This window comes from Corvus moneduloides, chromosome 17, assembly GCF_009650955.1.
Source record: "Corvus moneduloides isolate bCorMon1 chromosome 17, bCorMon1.pri, whole genome shotgun sequence".
NCBI classification, from domain to species: Eukaryota; Metazoa; Chordata; class Aves; order Passeriformes; family Corvidae; genus Corvus; species Corvus moneduloides.
Genome location: NC_045492.1, coordinates 9,813,324 through 9,830,564, shown reverse-complemented (window position 1 = coordinate 9,830,564; position 17,241 = coordinate 9,813,324). Strand labels below are relative to the sequence as shown.

At 48.7% G+C, this 17,241-nt stretch overlaps 1 protein-coding gene across 1 annotated transcript in view; it reads left to right on the top strand.

The window, feature by feature from the left end:
- The first annotated feature begins 2,813 nt into the window (after window positions 1-2,813).
- The window catches only part of NTSR1 (neurotensin receptor 1), a 54,701-nt gene continuing 40,273 nt past the window's right edge, over window positions 2,814-17,241 (top strand). Inside the window, exon 1 of the mRNA XM_032127116.1 lies at window positions 2,814-3,837. Within this exon, the coding sequence (XP_031983007.1) occupies window positions 3,169-3,837 (669 nt within the window). The 5' untranslated portion in view covers window positions 2,814-3,168. The remainder of the gene's footprint in view (window positions 3,838-17,241) is intronic.

Genomic DNA, 17,241 nt, shown 5'->3' with positions numbered 1-17,241 from the left:
GGAAAAAGAAAAGATGAAAAATACTTGAGTCTACATAAAAGGGAGTGAGGCTTCACATCTGAGGCACAGTGGGACCCTCGGCTTGAAGTCTGGGCAGTTTAAATAGATGAGGTCTTTGGGTGACATTTTCCAGCAAGATTTTAAGTAAATGCCTTGCTGTAATATTTGAGATCAGGCATCTCTTGGTTTCCATGATTCTTTTCTTTTTTTAAGCCACAGACACACACACAAAATATATTAAAAGGAGCCCAGATTAGCTAAAAGGTCGGCTGGTTCCGAAACAAACAGTGGGGATTTATGGTGGAGGCTTTGGAGCACCAGAAGGAAGTGGTTCATCCCGGCCTCTGCTTTGGCTGGAAAGGGAATGTGGATTAAAACCTTTCTGGGAGCAGAATTAAAGGTGAGAAGAGATGCTTTTGTCATTCATTTTGTAGAAAGGGAATTCACAAATTCCCCGGGGCATGCGCTGGCAGTGGGGAGAGAAAAGAGGTGCTGCACAGAGAGGCAGGAAAGGGGTGGCTGTGGGATGGGAAAGGGGTGGATATCTTGGATGTCTTCTTTGGCAGGCTCAGCCTCTGCCTGCTTGGAGACCAGGGCTGGCAGGGGCTCAGGCACGGGCCAGCTGTAGGTGCCCAGCTCTGTAAAAGGGAGGTGAGGACAGAAGGGGGAACCTGCCTGGGCAAAAACTTTCTGGAAAGGGGAAGAGGTTGATCCCTGCCCCGAGAATGCAAGGCTGCATCCCAGGAGACAAGCTCTTTGCTCAACACCCTGTCTGTGAGAAAGACAACAGAGCACAGCTGTCTGCCCATGAGAGTGAGAATCCTTCACGTGTGGCTGAGGCCGATTTGCCAAGGAATTATTAGAATTTATTAAATTAATTAGCTCACAGAAATGTGCTGCTGAGGCCTTTCCTCATAGGAGCACTCGGCCCAATTTTGGGGTGGTCCCTACCAACTTTTGGGGTAGTACCCTCCCCATGCACTTATAGGAAAGGAGAGATCTGGGTGGTACAAACTGCACTATCCTGTTGAAGTGCTGATTGTAGATCAACAGCCACATTATTTCCAGCTACCTGCTATTTCAGTTTCCAATTAGAATTATTTTTAAACTATGTCTCTTGATATTTCCTGCCAGTACTTGGCATGGAGGGAAAGTGGAGGAGGCAGCACACGGAGCACTCAGGAACAGCTGCTGGGGCAATTCCCTCCTCGTTATCAGCCGTGCCTGCACATCACCTGTGTGCAGAAACACGAGGCAACAAAACCCAAAGCAGAGCATTTCTGCAGACAGCTATTGATACAAACGTGCACAACCACACTGCAAAATTAGACCAGCAGATGGGTATCTTGTTTGTGGGAATAGCAACTGCTTTTCACAAGGCCAAAATGAAGCTACAGCACCAGAAGGGACAATAACTCTCTGTTACAGATCCCAAAGGAACTTGCTGCATCTGTGGGAGAGCTGCTTTAGTCCATAATTGTGGGTCTGTGCTGGAATCACGGGCCTCTGAGCTCCCCCCATCTTGGGAGTTGAGAGCTGGGGACAGTGGGGACAGCTGGGAACAGTTTGCATCCCAGCTGCATCAGTACACCCCACCACCTTCCCTCATGTTCCACTTTCCTTCTCCAGGAGAAATGCTCTTGATCCGTCCCAAGAAGTTGTCCAAGGGCCAGGAACAATGGGGGAGACCAGCTGGGAACAGCAACTCTGACGAACTCCTCTTGACTAACAGAAATTTCATAGCAGAAGAGCTTAAATGGAAGGAACATTGGTGTTAAGAGATTATTAGTCATTCTTTAAACTAGAGTGGGATGAGTGCTGGAAAATATTTCTCTCCAAATTGGTATGAATAACATGGCTAAATAAATCTGATTTTGGTTAGTCTTCCATGGTGTTCTTATTGGATGGAGGGAAAAGGAGCAAAACCAGGGGTAATATTGACTGCTGGGGAACGTTTGTTGTTTGTATGCAACAGATGATTTGATTGACCGAAGAATTAGACATCTTTCATCAGCTAGGGAAGCAGTCTGGGTGAACACAGAGCTCACTGGCTGTTGGAAGCAAGGTACTCAGCATCGGCTAATGAACAGGAAAAATTATGGCTGTCTTTGGATAAATCAGTGATGTCCTGAGCGGGATTTTCTTCCATCTCCTCTCTGCATTTTTAAAGATTTTATCTCAGAGACGGCTGAGTGGACAAACATCTCACCAGTTTTACAGGGTGGCTGAAAGGGTAACCCCATCACAAACCACTCGCCCTTGGGGAATCTTTCCCTCTGGAGGATCCCTTTGTCACCTTGAGAATCACCATGACACCCTCACTGTCCCTACAACAGGAAAGCTCAGAGAGGAATACACATCCCCAAATATGAAGGTATTAAGGGAAAAGTCACTGATAGGGGCCAAAGCAAAGCAGCTGTGCCACGGCACTGAGGGTGCCCCAGGCAGGTCAGGGCACAGGTAGGTATTTTTAAGTGCGTTTTCCCCTTCATTTAAATGCATTTCTCCCAGCAGCAGCAAGAGCTGAGTGGATATTTGGGAATCAGCAGTACATACAGATGTACAAAGGTGTCAGAGCACCCCTCATACCTCTCCTCTCCCTGTGGGGGATGAAGGAGGGGGCTCGGACCCACGAGCAGCCCCTTACCAGCCCTCAACTTCCAGCCGTGCCCGTGTCTGACTTAGGGATGGAGAAAGTGTGGGGGAAGTCCCAGCGGGGAGTGGCTCTGCAGCCCAGCCCGGGACCTGCTCCCTCCCTCTCTCCCAACACGGGTCCGCACTTTGGGGACCGCGCTGGGGCTGCAAAACCCCTCTCGGCAGTGGGGCCGGGGTAGGTCTGCCGTGACCGGCGGGGAGGGCGCGGCTGTGCGGAGCGTGTGTGCGGGGTGTGTGTGCGCCTGTAGCGGTGCGTGTGTGCGGTGTGTGCGTGTCCCGGTCCGTGTGTGCGTGTGCGGGGCGGCTCCGCGCTGCCGGGGCACATCTGTGCGCGGCGGAGCCGCAGGAGGAGGGAGCCGGGGCCGCGGGCGCTCGCACCGAGCGGGGGGCGCGTCTCGCAGTCGCACACGCGCGGCAGCCCCGGGACCGCCGGCTCCTCCCGCCGCATTAAAACGAGCCAAGTTCCCCGCCGGGGGCAGCGGCGGGCCCGGGCGGTGCTGCCCGGCGCCGGGGATGCACCCGAACGCCACGGCCCCGGCCGTGCCCGCCGGGCAGCTGCACCCGCACCCCAGCGGCTATGCCAACGCGTCCAACCGCTCCGACCTGCTCCCCAAAGTGCCCGACGAGGAGGACCTGGACGTCAACACCGATATCTACTCCAAAGTGATGGTGACAGTCGTGTACTTGGCTCTTTTCTTGGTGGGCACCGTGGGCAACTCCATCACGGCGTACACGCTGGTGCGGAAGAAGTCGCTGCAGAACCTGCAGAGCACCGTGCACTACCACCTGGCCAGCCTCGCCTTCTCCGACCTCCTCATCTTCCTCCTCTGCATGCCCATCGAGCTCTACAACTTCATCTGGGTCCATCACCCCTGGGCTTTCGGGGGAGCCGTTTGCAAGGGCTACTACTTCCTCCGGGACGCCTGCACCTATGCCACGGCACTCAACATCGCCAGCCTCAGCGTGGAGCGCTACATGGCCATCTGCCACCCCTTCAAAGCCAAGAGCATCATGTCCCGCAGCCGCACCAAGAAGTTCATCAGCTGCATCTGGATCGCCTCCTTCCTGCTCGCCATCCCCATGATCTTCACCATGGGGCAGATCTACGGCAAGGACCAGGATCCCGACTCCCTCATCTGCACCGCCATCGTGGACACCTCCACGCTGAAGACGGTCATCCAGGTGAGGGGCCGGGGGCCGGGGACCGGGGCCGGGCAGCCGCCTCCTCCCCCGGCCGGCCAAACTTTGCGGAGCCGGGGGGGCAGGAGTGGGAGGCTGGAGCAGGAACCGGCTCGGGAAGGGGATGTCCCGGGCAGCCCTGACGGGACGCACCGGCCCGCGGTGCGCTCAGGAGGGATTTGTGGGGGTCTCGGCTCCGCTTGCTTCGCCCCTCCCCGCACCCTCTCCTGCCCCACCACGCTCAGCAGAGAGCACCGGGGTAAATCCTGCTCGGTGGTTAATCCGGCCTCGGGCCGGTACAACTCTCCGTGGAGCTCCTTCCCGTGCCCGGAGCTTCCCTCGTCCCGGTCCGGAGCTCCTGGTGCCTCAGAGCCCGGGACAGCCGGCCCCGCTCTGCCGTGTCGCGCTGGGGACTCTTGGGTCCCGCCCAAAGGCGGCAGTTCATCGCCAGAAACCCCCAAATCTCCACCCTTTCTCTGCATTTTCTGCATCTCCTTCCTTTCTGCTGGAAAGCGGCCACCAAGTTCAAGGGAAATAAAACCATCTCTCCCCCTCTTCCAGTTCCTTGTGTTGATCCAGAGCCCTTTTCTTCAGTGTAGTGACAGCTCCTAATTTCAGAAAGTTTTGGACACAGGGTGTAGCACAGGCATGTGAAAAGGAGCTGCATCGTGGAAGCCAGAGGCTGCTATTTTTGCTGTTTTGGGGAAATCCATAGCTGGTTTAATCAGCAGCCCCTCCTGACTTCAGCACAGCTTCGCTGCTCTCCACTCAGTGCTAAATCCAACACGCCCATGCGTGGAACGAATTTCAGCATCAACACTTGCCGTGCTCCAGTGCTCTGGTGGGTTGAGGCATTTGTTTACTGGAGCATCGGGCTTGAAAAATGTAAGAGACACGGAAGGAGGGACAGAAGAGATCAAGACACCAATCTCCACAGTCCCTTGGCTGCCAGGCTTGCATGTGATAGCTGCTCAATTTTTTATTTGGAACATGAATTTCAGGTGGGGTTAATCAGTGGGCAGTTGGAATTTAAAGCTGCATGTGTACTGGAGTCCCTGGGATGTTCCCACACTTAAAGGGAGGGAACTTAAATGGAAATGAATCAGAACCATTCCCTCCCACTAAAAGCAGGTGAGGGTTTGTGCATTTAGATTTAAGACCAGAGCCTGTAAATGTTTAGACATAACTCTCCCGGTTTCCCCTCTGTACTGTTTCAGTAAACCAAAATCAAGCCCTGATAGAAGCCCTGGATTCCCTCTGCATTTTGTTATGATCCCCAACTTTCATCTGAGGTGGTGAGGGCTGCATTTCTCCTGTAGATGCCTGGAAGGTTTTGTCAGCAGCCGCCCAGTGTACTTAACCCAAATTCTCTACTCTCTGAGGAGACGTGAGCCATCTGATTTGAGAACTATGTGACTGAAATGCATTATTTCCACTCATCTTCCTCCTCGGATTAAACCGATGCTCATTGTTACCATGGTAGGGCTAAAACCAGAGGATTATTTCCTATCCATATCTTTGGAGATTGAACTTTAAACAGTTCTCAGTGTACCTTACAGTCTTGGAATTATTCAGGCTATACCTTATCCCATTAGCCAAGTCAGGAGAAGGCAGACATGAATGTATTAAGTGTGTGTGAAGTTCACCTGTGGGCTTTTCCTCATGTATTTATATTTAATTAACTAGTGGATTAATTTTAAAGTTAAAAGAAAGAGGCAGCTGTTGGGGAAGAAGGAAGAACCAAACCCCAAACCATGTCAATCTGTTCCTTTTCGGGGGATCTGGCTGCAAAAGTGGCTTTGCCAGGACAGGAAGGTTGTTTCATGGTTTTACTCCATTCCTCTGAGCACAGGGAAGCATCACACGATGTGAGGCAGGGCCCTGGACCGGGGAAGGCTCTGGAGTGAATAAGCAAAGCAGCTGCGAGTCAGGTTTGAAGTGCGTTAATGGAAACCATCGCACAGCGTGTGAGCCGGCGCTCTCACGTCGTAAGCTGTGCAGAGGTTTAAAAAAAGACAAATGATGGAAGATCCGGGAGAGAAAGGGCAGTGCTGATGTGGAGTGTGACGTGCAGAGGTCTTGCTGGGTGGCAATCTGGAGCCCTGGTCTTTCGTGGTGCGTTCAAGCTGCTTCAGAGCATCTCTGCAACTCATTGCGTTCATTTTCTGTCTTTAAATTAAGGAGAGCAATGATGAACTTGCTCGAGCTGGCAAAACACTTGTAATAAATCACTCAACATATTTTGCTCCTATTCCTGTTTGGCAAACTGTCTAAAGCAAACTGGCATTTTTTTTTTTTGGAAGCCATTAGTTCTCCAAGTGGTTTTATTTGTTGACTGATTGAAAGCCTGTCCCAGAACAGGGCAACTGTAACCATTTATATCCTCAGAGCCCAGTGTGAGCCATGGTTTTGCTGGGATCATTACAGGAGAATGTTCCTCTGGAACAAACTTCTGGGAACAAATATTTCACAGAATCACAGAATATTCTGAGTTGGAAGGGCCTATTTGATTGTAGTAATTTAATATCTCCGATTTTGAAAAAATTCCTCAGTGTTTGCTTTGAATAGTCAAGTTTGAATGGACATTTCTGAGTGAAATTAGACTGAATGTGAACAACCAGGTTTCCTCGTAATAATAATAAAAAAGTAATTATTCAAACAACACTCAGGATATTTGGTTCTTGCACATTTTAACTCTCACCACTTGAGCTCCACATCAACTGTAAGAGGTAATTACTGATATTCTTCTAGCAATTACAAATTGTTCAGGGCAGCACATAATCAGGAAGAGCAGTGAGTGAAATGTTCTGCAGGGTGACACTGCGTGTCCTCACGAGCCGTACGCCGGGCACATCTCACCTCTTGTCATCGAGGCATAAGCCCTGTGTGGTCTCTGATATGGAATTCTTAGAACTATTTCCCAGCTGTGCTCATCACTGTCTTTGCAGCTGCTTAAATCAGCCTGTGGATCTGGTTTATTATGTATTCTCCATTGCCAAGTTTTCATGTTGCTTCTGTCAGTCAGGGACGTCTGGTTCGGATTTTGGCATCCACTGGGATCTGGTAACAGGAGTAAGTCCATTACAGCCACATTATTTAGTAAACTCGTAGCTGGCAGACATCCTCTGAAAAGCACTGTAGCCAATTTTAGGACCTTTTCCCACATAGATTAAACACCTCTTAAAGCCATACAAGTAAATTCATGTTTTCATGGCGCTTCAGCTGGAGGAGGTTTTAAAGCTCCTTGTTGTGGCAGCAATAGATACAAGAGTTCTGAGGCAGGATGAGAGGTTTCCCCTGTTCACTTGTGGGTCTGTGCCTGTGGGGTTGGCTCTGGGACCAGCTTCCCCAAAACAGGATCCCACCGAAAGTCCTGATCTACCATGTGCAGCCCCGTGTGCCATTAACACTGCACACTCTCAGCCCTGGTTTTCAAAAAAGCTCTGAATTTTACTGGTCAGATGCTGTGCAAATTGATTTTCCTGCTTATTACTTTTTTACCTTCATACCCGTTTTGTGGAGAGGTTCACAGCAGAACCTGGGGAAAGAGGAGAAGCTGAAAGAAATACCTGGAATCCTGGTGTACCGTCAGTCCCTACACATGGAGTCAGCAGCTCCTCAACCTAAAATCCCAGGATTTTATCTGAGCCTGGACACACGTGCAAGGGGAACTGGGTGTGGGCAGCCCCTGGCACCCCAAAATTCACAGGGGGAAGATGTTTTTGCACTGGCATGGCACAGCCTGTGCTTGGATGGCTCTGCTGCAAAATGTCCCCTAAGCTACAGCAAGTGCCTGGGTAGAGTGTCTGACACATGCTAATGTTTTAGTTGCACGGACAGCTGGTGTGATCCCATTTATTAAAACACATGGCAGCAGGCCCTGCTCCTCCATAAACTGCCACAGCTCCAGCAGCTCCAAGTTGCTCATTTGTTAGGGCAGCACTTGGGGAACTCCTCTGGACCTCCTCACACTTCTGAAGGATGCTGTGGATCTGCTCTGCCTCAGCCCACCCTGCATGGCTGCAGCTCACCCATCCCTGCAGAGCCCTTGTTTATCATGTTTTATGAAGCCTGCTCACAGTTTGGATGATTTGTAGAGTAAATAACTCTGCACATGAAACAACTGCTTGCCCAAGGGGCTCCTCAGCTTTATTTCTGCCTACATTTCTTCATGCGATGCCTTTGAAGGCACCTGCCAAAGAGCTTCAGGTGTGAAGGGGATGGAAAGTGAGGACCAGGAGTCTTGACATCCATTATCATGCTCTCTACACACTCTTCCAAGGGTCATCTATTTAATTCCTGTCAGTCTGAGAGGTTCACAGAGCTATAAATTCCACGTATGATGTTGCAAACATGCCCTTACACTTTCCTCTGGTGAGGAGCACCTTGGCAGGATGGTGGAATGTGCTCAGTGCTCTGGTGCTGTGGAAGGCAGGGCCCTGCTCACCATCAGATCTGTGGTGCCAAGTAAATAAACATGAGAAGCATTTCTCTGTATTACGTGAAAATAGCAAGCCATAAAACCAAGCGGCTGAATTCTCTCCAGGTTTGCTGGCAAATCCTATCCAGGATTAGTCAATGGTTCAGGAATCCTGTGTTTATACTAGAATAAACACAGTATTGACTAGAAGAATTGAAGTTGATTTCTTTTCCTTAAGTCACAGCTGAACTTCTACTGTAGCTTTTAATAACGGTGCTGTTCTAAATCACTCACTACCCCAGAGAAGTCATGAGTGTCACTCACCCCTCTGATGGCACCACAAATAGCACCTTTGTGGCAGGATTGTGTCCCATCAGGTCACAATGCTGCCACACCCTCAGGTAGACAAGGAAATGAAGATATTGGTGTGTAAATGTGTCTGGATCCATCCCCACAGCGATGGAGAGGGACCCCCGCCCCAGCAGCGATGCCCATCTGTTGTGGTGGGAGCATCCCTAAAGCTGCCTTTTTTTCATCGGCTCTTCAGGGAACCCAGGGCTTTAACTCAGCATATGCACGACAGCCCAGCCTGCCTAATCCCAGCCCGTTTACACTCTGCTCTGTCTCGCAGCTAGATCTAATTTAAATAAGCTCTTGTGTTCATTGCTTTACATAACCACTTGAGCCTGCTGTGTTTTGCCAGTTCTTACATAATTTCTTCTCTTTTTTCCCCCCCAATTGGTTTTAATTCACTTGATTTCTTTTTCCCTCCCCCTTCCCGAGATGTCAGCTGGAGAGATAATAAAAAACGAGGAAATGTGGCCGACTGATTTAGCTCTTAGGTTTTCCTCTTACCAACAGTTTGTGAAGGCAGAAGAAATGAAGGTAATCTCGTAGTTGCTTTTCCCAGAGGAAAAAAAAATCCAAAAACCTTCATCTGTCTTTAATCTTTCAGATCATTTAAAACAGCTATTTAATTGTCATCTCTCTGCTTTCCCCCTCCTTTCCCTTAAAGACTTTCACTCTCGTCTCTGTGCAGCATCTGCTCGAGACTCACAGATGGCACTTTTGCTTCCTGACGTTTAGAAACGCTTCTGTGTCCTGCCCGAGGCAGGCAGGATGGGCAGCATCCCCGTGTGGGACACAGGGGTACCCAGGTGGGGGACAGGGGGGAATTTGGGCTCCCATGGTGTCCCCACTGCCTTTTCCCTGCTGTGAAATTGCCCCTCGCTGAGGGTCACAGGACGGTGGATGAGCAAAGGTGTCTGAGGGGTCCTGGGCTGGTGAGGTGGGAAGGGTGAGCCCTAAAGCAGAGAACATTAAATGCCAAACCCATCAGTCCCAGTGCTGACACCTCTCCTTTCCCTCACATTAAGCAGACAAATCTGGGTTATTACTTTCCCAGTCTCTCTGATTGCTCTTTGCCCTCTGGTACAAGCCACTCTCACCTGTGAAGCTGGAGATGCCTCCAATGCCCAGCTCACTCATCGTGCTCCAGTAACATCTCCCCCAGGTCTTGCCTTCCATGGATACCATTTCTTCTATCCAATTGCAAAATCTCTTAGGTGTGGGTTTTTAAAAAAACCCAAACATACAATGATGATGAATCAGTTGAGCTAATGAGTTATTCAGAAAACAAGCGCTTGGGTATAGAAAAGGTGGTGGTGGTGGAGTACTAACCCTGACTGGGGAGCAAATTTCTGAGCTGATGGTTCATTCCCAGTATATTCCTGCATTCACTTAAGTTTTCCGTGTATGGGAAGAAAATATTAGTGAGACAAATTTGTATCCCATTACTCAAGTGCCTTGTCTGTGGAGATCCATCATCCTCCTCTCTCCCTGGGGTACCAGAAACTCATCTTCACCCCTGCTCCTGCTGGGACATAGGATGCTGTGGCACAGGGCTGTACTGTGTGACTCTCATCCTTGGCCTTTGGAGAGGATGCATCTGGTGGGCTGGAGGAGCTGCTCACCTGCAGGTGGTTTCAGCATGTGAGATTTGCTCCTCATCTCCTGTGGCTTTTTCACTTCAGTAATTCTCAGTGCAGAGTGCACTGCTGGGCACAGCTCCATGGGGGCCTTTCCTCTCCCAGGAAAAAAAGCATGACAGAATGGATAAGGTCTTTTTAGCTGAACTTTTTATTTTGAGGAGAAGTTCATTGAGGTTTCTTTGAAGCTTTTGAGTTCTCATGGGCTAGGGGCAATTGTCAGCTGAAGACAGACATCAAAGAGATGAGATTTTCCCAGTAGAAATGGAAAAAAAATAACAAGGAAAAATCGTAAACTTTCATAAAGCCTAGCATTTGAAAAGGGAGAAGAAGCATCTATTTTATGCAAAATGCTCATGAAAAATCTGGGAGTACCTCTGAACTGGAGAGTCACGGACAGAGCAGAAAGCATGTTCAGTATCAGTAAACCAGGGAGGCACTGGAGGGGCAGCGGTGCCAGAGGCTGTGCCCTGGGTTGAGCATTGCTCGTGGCTGTGCTGTCGCCTGCAGGGGAGCAGCCCCTCGCTGTCCTGTATCAGGTTCATCTATGGATGTCCCTGCTGCCCTCTCCTCTTGGGCAGCTCAGCCCTGCTGCCGGTCCCCTCCTGCCAGGCTCAGCCTGATGGTGATCCCTGCTGCCTTGGCTCTGCCCTCAGGGCTTTGTGAGGTGTCAGCAGCCAGAGTAGGAGCAATCCCATCCCTTAACTATCTCATTTTCTTCCTCCTTTAACCTTGAAAAAAGGTGTTCCTCACCTTGCCAGCATCACCCACACCTGGGAGCAGAGACCTGCTGCAGATCTGCCACAAGCACTTTGATGCAGGATGACATTTGGCTCAGCAGACCCCTATTTTTGATCAGGACTCCAAGGAGCTAATTAATATAGTCATTGCAATGCCACATGCTATTAATTTTAACTTTATCAAGAACAAAGGATGTCTGCACTGCTGAACCAAGCAAATGTGGTCTTAATATGTGGTAGGACTGTCATACCACCTTGTTCCCTTGGAGAATTTGTTTAATAAGTCCATAACTATTTGAGTATGTTCAATAAGAAATTAACCCACTTTCCCCTCCTATTCAATGATTTTTTCAAAACCATCTTATAAAAATGCAGCTCACACAGCTGCTGGGAAAGTTTAACTCATTGCTCGCACCACCATTGATTCCTCCTGCAAAGATCTTACATTTTATCCCCACAGGCGTAGTTTATACATTTTAATATAAAAAAGAAACTCAATCCTTTGAGTTTCCCATGTTTCATTTTTTCTTGCTGTCAGTCACGGGCTTGTGACACTGTCACGCTTGTTCCTTAAATCCAAGTGTGTCAAGTTTGATAAAGCACTGTAGGCAGAAGGAGAAGGATAGGTTTAGACTAGTAAAGAGATTATTTGACCTCAAGGTACAATGATGGGGAGCTGTGTATGCCCCAAACACTTAATAAACTGCATTTACTAGCCCAAGGAGCAAACTCTACCTCAGGCTTGTCTCCCTCACAACTTGCACGTGTTTCCTGGCCAATCCAGGATGGAAAATCCCTTGAAAGGAAAAAAAAAAAAAAAAAAAAAAGGCAGGAATTTGGTCAGAAAGTATCTCAGAGTGCAGCAGTCCAGAGGAGCAGGGCTCATGGCCAGCCTGGCACTCTGAACCCAGGCTGGAGGTCAAGCCATGCCAGGAAACAAACCCTGTAATACCTGAGGCTCCACGAGGCCGAGAGGAGCTGCAGCAGAGAAAAACGCTGAAGAAAAGCAGCAATAAAGTAACCAAGAAGTTCGCTTCTCTTTTGGGATAAGTCCTTTTTTTCTCCCTTGAAAGTCTAATTGAATTTTCTTTGCTCCCCTCCTCAGCAGGCTAAGGGGAGGCTCCAGCACAGCCTCCTGCCTGCTCAGCCTTGGTGGAGAAAATCAATAAGTAGAGTGTGGAGAGGGGGAGAGGGAAGCAAAAGTGTCCACAATACTTCCAGCAGTCATAGAGCTTGGGCTGAGACCATAAACCTCACTAAACAGGTTAATTTTCCCCCAAAATGAGTTTCTCAGGGCACCAATGATGGAACTTGCCAGTGCTTTTCCCTTCAGCGAGTCATGCAGATGAGCAGAGCTGCACAGTTCACTGTTAGCAGCTCTCACACTTGGGTCTGCAGTCAACAGGGGGACAGTGTTTGACTTAAATATGGCCTTTAATTTATTTATTACGGCATATCCACCACTCAGTATCATATTTAATGCAAATAACATTCAAGTGAAATCCCCTCTGAGAGGCACATTATGAAGATTAACAGCCCGGCTTTTCTGTTACTCTGGTTTGTTCACTGTTGATTTGTGCCCTGTGCTTTGTAGGCAAGCACTGGCAATATTTGAATCCAGAAATCTATATCTAAGCCTGCTGTTTTGCAAAAATCAGTGCCCAAGAGCCTGCTTGTGATTCCACAGCCAAAGAAAAGGGCTGGAGGCATGAAAACCTCTGGGAAATGCTGATATCCAGGTAGGTGAGAACCTAGAAAGGCTGTTTTTGCTGGTCACACAATAGGGCTTTGGAGAGGGGTTTATTTCTTTTAATCACATAACCCACTTTTCTTTTAAATAGGCTGTCAGGAAAATTAATCTCACCAAGCTTAAGATGATACTGAACATATTCTCATGCCCTGAAATTGTGTGGAGCTGTTTTATTCCTTTGGATCTTTGTGTGGTGAATTTGTCAGGTGTAATGCCATGGGCCCAGCACCTCATTATGGAATTTCCTAGTAGGTTTGTGTGGGTTTGTGTCTGTTTTGGGTCATTCTCTGTCCCTCCCTCTGTTCACCTTTCATGGAGGAGAAATGTGACCAACACCACACTGTAAAATGTGGCCAAATCTGTTAGTTGCCTCACCAGAGTGGTGCCCCTTGTTCCCTGTGTCATCGTACAGGTTCTGGCTCTGTCACTGCTGCACTTGTTGCTTGCTAGGAGCTTGTCTCTTGTGGCAAAGGGGAAGGGAAACCTCTCCCCTCCTTTCCCCAAGAGGGACTCAAGCCACGGTGAAACTGTCAGGGGCTCTGTTGCTTGAGGGCAACGTTGGAGTATCACAAGGGAATAACCAGCCCAGCTTTAACTAGAGAGAGGTCAGTGCAATGGCAGCATGGCCAGAAGCACTGCCTGGTCTGATGGTTGTTTTCCAAGAACATCCTGGAGCCAAGGAAATACCATTTATTCTTTAGTATCTAGCAAGAAAGGGAGCTTGTTTGAAGACTGAGCACTAGCAGCTGCAATAGCCATTTTTCTGAGTCAAAGGAAGCAGCAGAAGCCTATTAGACCTTGTGTCACTGCTGAATACTCTGCTTGGCAGCAGCAAAAAGCTTAGGGAATTTCCAGCTGAGCTCCATTATGGAAGCATTTTCCCTCAGTTCATCACAAGCCAAAATACGGGGGTGCCACAGACAGTGTGTCCCAGGGCAGTGCTTCCAGTGAGGACAAAACCACAATTACCCAAAGAAAGGGGTTTTCCAAGGGGCCAGGGCAGAGAGGGGATAATAACAGCAAACACAGAGAGGCTGTGGCTCCCAGCACCCAGTGGCCAGGCTCAGCTCCCAGCCACAAACCCTCTCTGCTCCTCCCAGACCCCGTCATGTCCCACTGCTGCTTCCCATGGTCTCTGTTCCAGCAAGGTTTCAGCTTGGTGCAATCCCTTGCCAGCCTGCTCTTTCAGTTCCCCCTCTGTAGGCTGGTTCCCACTGCATGAGGGGCAGGCTGAGAGCTCAAGGAGATGCTTGGAAGGAAGAGAAGTGTTTCAGGTTAAAAACAGGGATGGGGCTTTAAGATAGAGCTGTGCCTGAGGGAGCTGCTCTGCTTCTTTATGAGAAAGAACAGGCCTCCTGCTCACCAGTGATATTAATATTTGGGGTCCTGTAGGAAAAGAGAAGGAAGATGAAGCATGGCAGGAGCTATTTATTTTTGAGAATGAGATGCCAGCTGCATTACTGCTTTCCAGCTCTATCTCTTCCCAGCAAATGAGTCTCCAACCCCAGTCCCTCCCTGCCTAGCCTGAGTTCCTCTGAAAAGGGCTAGAGATTTGATATGCAGGGAATGGTTTTATCAGAGGGAGATGAGACAGAAGGTCTTCCCCTTTCATGATTGCTTTTATCTTCCCTCTTCCTCCTGTTATCAGTGGAGATATTGCAAGAAAGACTGTTACAAATATAGTGAACAGCCAGAAATAAAGCTTGCTGGTGTCTTCATTACTTTAAAAAGAGTGTGTTTGGGAAAGGGAAAATCTCTGGTCAGACCCTAGATGTTTTCTCATATCATGTAGTGCTGTGCTAAACTTCATCCCTTAAATATTGCCCAGGCAAAAGTTGCTTTTAAGGGCCCTCAGGAGCTGCCCCCCTCATTGTGAGGTTATGTCTCTGAGCACTTCCATAAACCAAGTTCAATAATGTTTCTGTTTTCTGCTCCAAAGGTTGCTGTTCTTTTCCCCCCTTGAAATAATGGAAAACTTGGTTAAACTCGTCAACTATTTAGGGGAAAATGCAATTTACTCAGTTTCAATTAAAAGAAAACACCCAAAGCAATAAAAAACCCACTGGCAGCCTGTAAGAAATAGAAGCAAAGAGGCAAGGGCAGAAACAGGGCAAGAAATGACAGTTTTATAAACCTCCTGCTGGGTAGGGATAGAAGAGGTCTTTGTGCCTGCAAAACAAAACTGTTTTTTCTGTAAAGCAGCTATTGACTGGAGCTCTCCAACTGCAGCTGGAGCTGTGCACAGCGGCCACACGCCTGCAAACAGACCGACTTCCTCCTCACTGAATTCAGAAGAGACAGGCAATGCTTTCCCTTGGTGCTCTAAATCAGAGCTGTGCTTTCAAATTCAGGAAAAAACCCCCACATTCCGGGTGATTTTTCAGGAGAAGGAGTTGGTTCAGGTGATTTTCAAGGCCTTTCCTTTTTTTTCCAGTTTTGCAGGGCTGCAGCCTTTTGCTGGGGCCGTGTCTGTCAGGGTGCAATGCCTGGTTTTCCATGTGGATTTGCAGTAACACCTTTCCTCAGAGCCAGCCTCAAGGCAGCAGAGAGGAGCTTGCTTAAAAGGCCATGTGTATCGATCGGGCTGTAGAGATTATCTTGACTTGTGACCTGTGGGTACTGTTGAGACAAGATTGAAGCACAGCCGAAAATCTTCTGAGCATTAATTCCTTTCCAGCATTGGGCTTCTTTCCTCTTTGGGAGGCTGGTCCACACCTCAGGTCCTTACACTTTTGAGGATCAGCCTCTGCTGCTAGGTAATTGGTGATGGGACATGGGGAAATGGCCTCAAATTGCACCAGGGGAGGGTCAGCTTGGATGTTAGGAAAAATTTCCATACTGAGTGGCTAAGCAATGATGATCCTATAAAAACATTAATAGTTAGCAGATTTCCCTCTATTTCTACAAATTTTGCACAAGCACACCTGGAAAACCTGCTCGTGCTCCATGGAGCCATCGCATGGACCAACCACATCCTCCTCTCCAGACCCAGCATCCCTCAGGAGCAGTGCTGCTCTCCTGCCAAGACTCAGCCCGTGGCTGGGGCCTTTCAGGTCAGCATCTCAGCAGCAGGGAACCCACTCAGGTGGACAGAGTCCTTCTGCCTGGCTGCCTTCACTTATAAACAGACACCAGTCCCAAAGACGGGGTGGTGTTGTGGTGGGGGGAAGCTGGTTTCCTTCCTCGGAGCTGGGAGATCCCAATGCTTGGGAATTGCCCAGGAATGGGTTTGGCAGTCAAAGGCCTCTTCAGCAATGGTGAACCATAGACTCACAGAATGGTTTTAGTTGGAAGGGACCTTAGACACCATCTCATTCCAATCCCCTGCTCTGGACAGGGACAACTGCCACTAGACCAAGTTGCTCCAAACCCCATCCAACCTGGCCTTGGACACTGCTGTGCCCAGCAGCCCAAGAGGCTGATGGGGAGAAAATGCCCCAACCCTTTCTGGGAATGAACTTGTTGAAAATTATTACCAGCAAACATCGAGGAGGAAGCCTTGAAAAATTACTTTCCAGGCTGTGGCAGTGGTTGTTTTGACAGAGTTTTGATGCCTTCATTCGATATTCCATTGAAGCTTTGCTGGAGATAAGTGATCTCATAGAAAACAGGGCTTTTGTGTCTGGTCACAAAGAGTGAATTGCAAAGACTGCTGAGGGAAGTAGAGCACTTATTCAGGGAGACAAGGATTTCAGCTGAAAATAATCATGGCTTTTTCATTTATAATTCTAGCTGCAACTTGTCAGGAATCTGCCTCCATCCAGGCTGATTGGGCTGGAAATGGGGCAAACCAGTGATAAAATGAGCACTGATCACCCCCAAGAAAACAGCTTGTTCCAAGACTTACTCACAAAATGCTCCCAGCTTCTCCTTCTCTCACAACGTGGTGTGCAGCAAAACCTGGGATGTTTTTAGGAGCACATGGTTAGGGCGGTAACGTAGATGTGAAGTGGAGCTGCAGCCCTGCCAGCCTCTCAGAACTGTTGGGTGAAGTTTTGTGTTGAAATTGTTTTAAGGTGAACGAGACAAACTTGTCTGGAGCACCAGCACCAAGCCCAGCAAAAAATGGACTGATTAAATAAACAGAGATTTCCCTGTTTATTAGTGCTGTTTAGATAACTTTGAAATGCTTATTTTTCAAAGTAAATGGATTACATAACCCTTTTCCCTATTTTTGGCTCGAGAAGGAGTCAGTGAATTTTCTGTTTCAGAGCAGAACATTTGTGCTTTTCACCATGATTCAAGGAACAGTTTTTTAGTCTGAAACTGGTGTGTGGATGATTCACAGTGACACATTTTGTGTTGGCAGCAGGCACCACCTCAAAAGCCTCGTGCACTGTGTGGTCAGGGCTGTGCCTCTCCAAAATTTGGGCCTGAAGCTGCACTGAGTCTGGGGGAGCCAGGCTGATCCCTGGACCACACCAGAGTGCAAGTTGGCATCAGAGCTGGTCTGTGGCAGCCTTTCTTTTAAGCGTACATCCTCATACTTGTGAAAAGTTTCATGAGTTA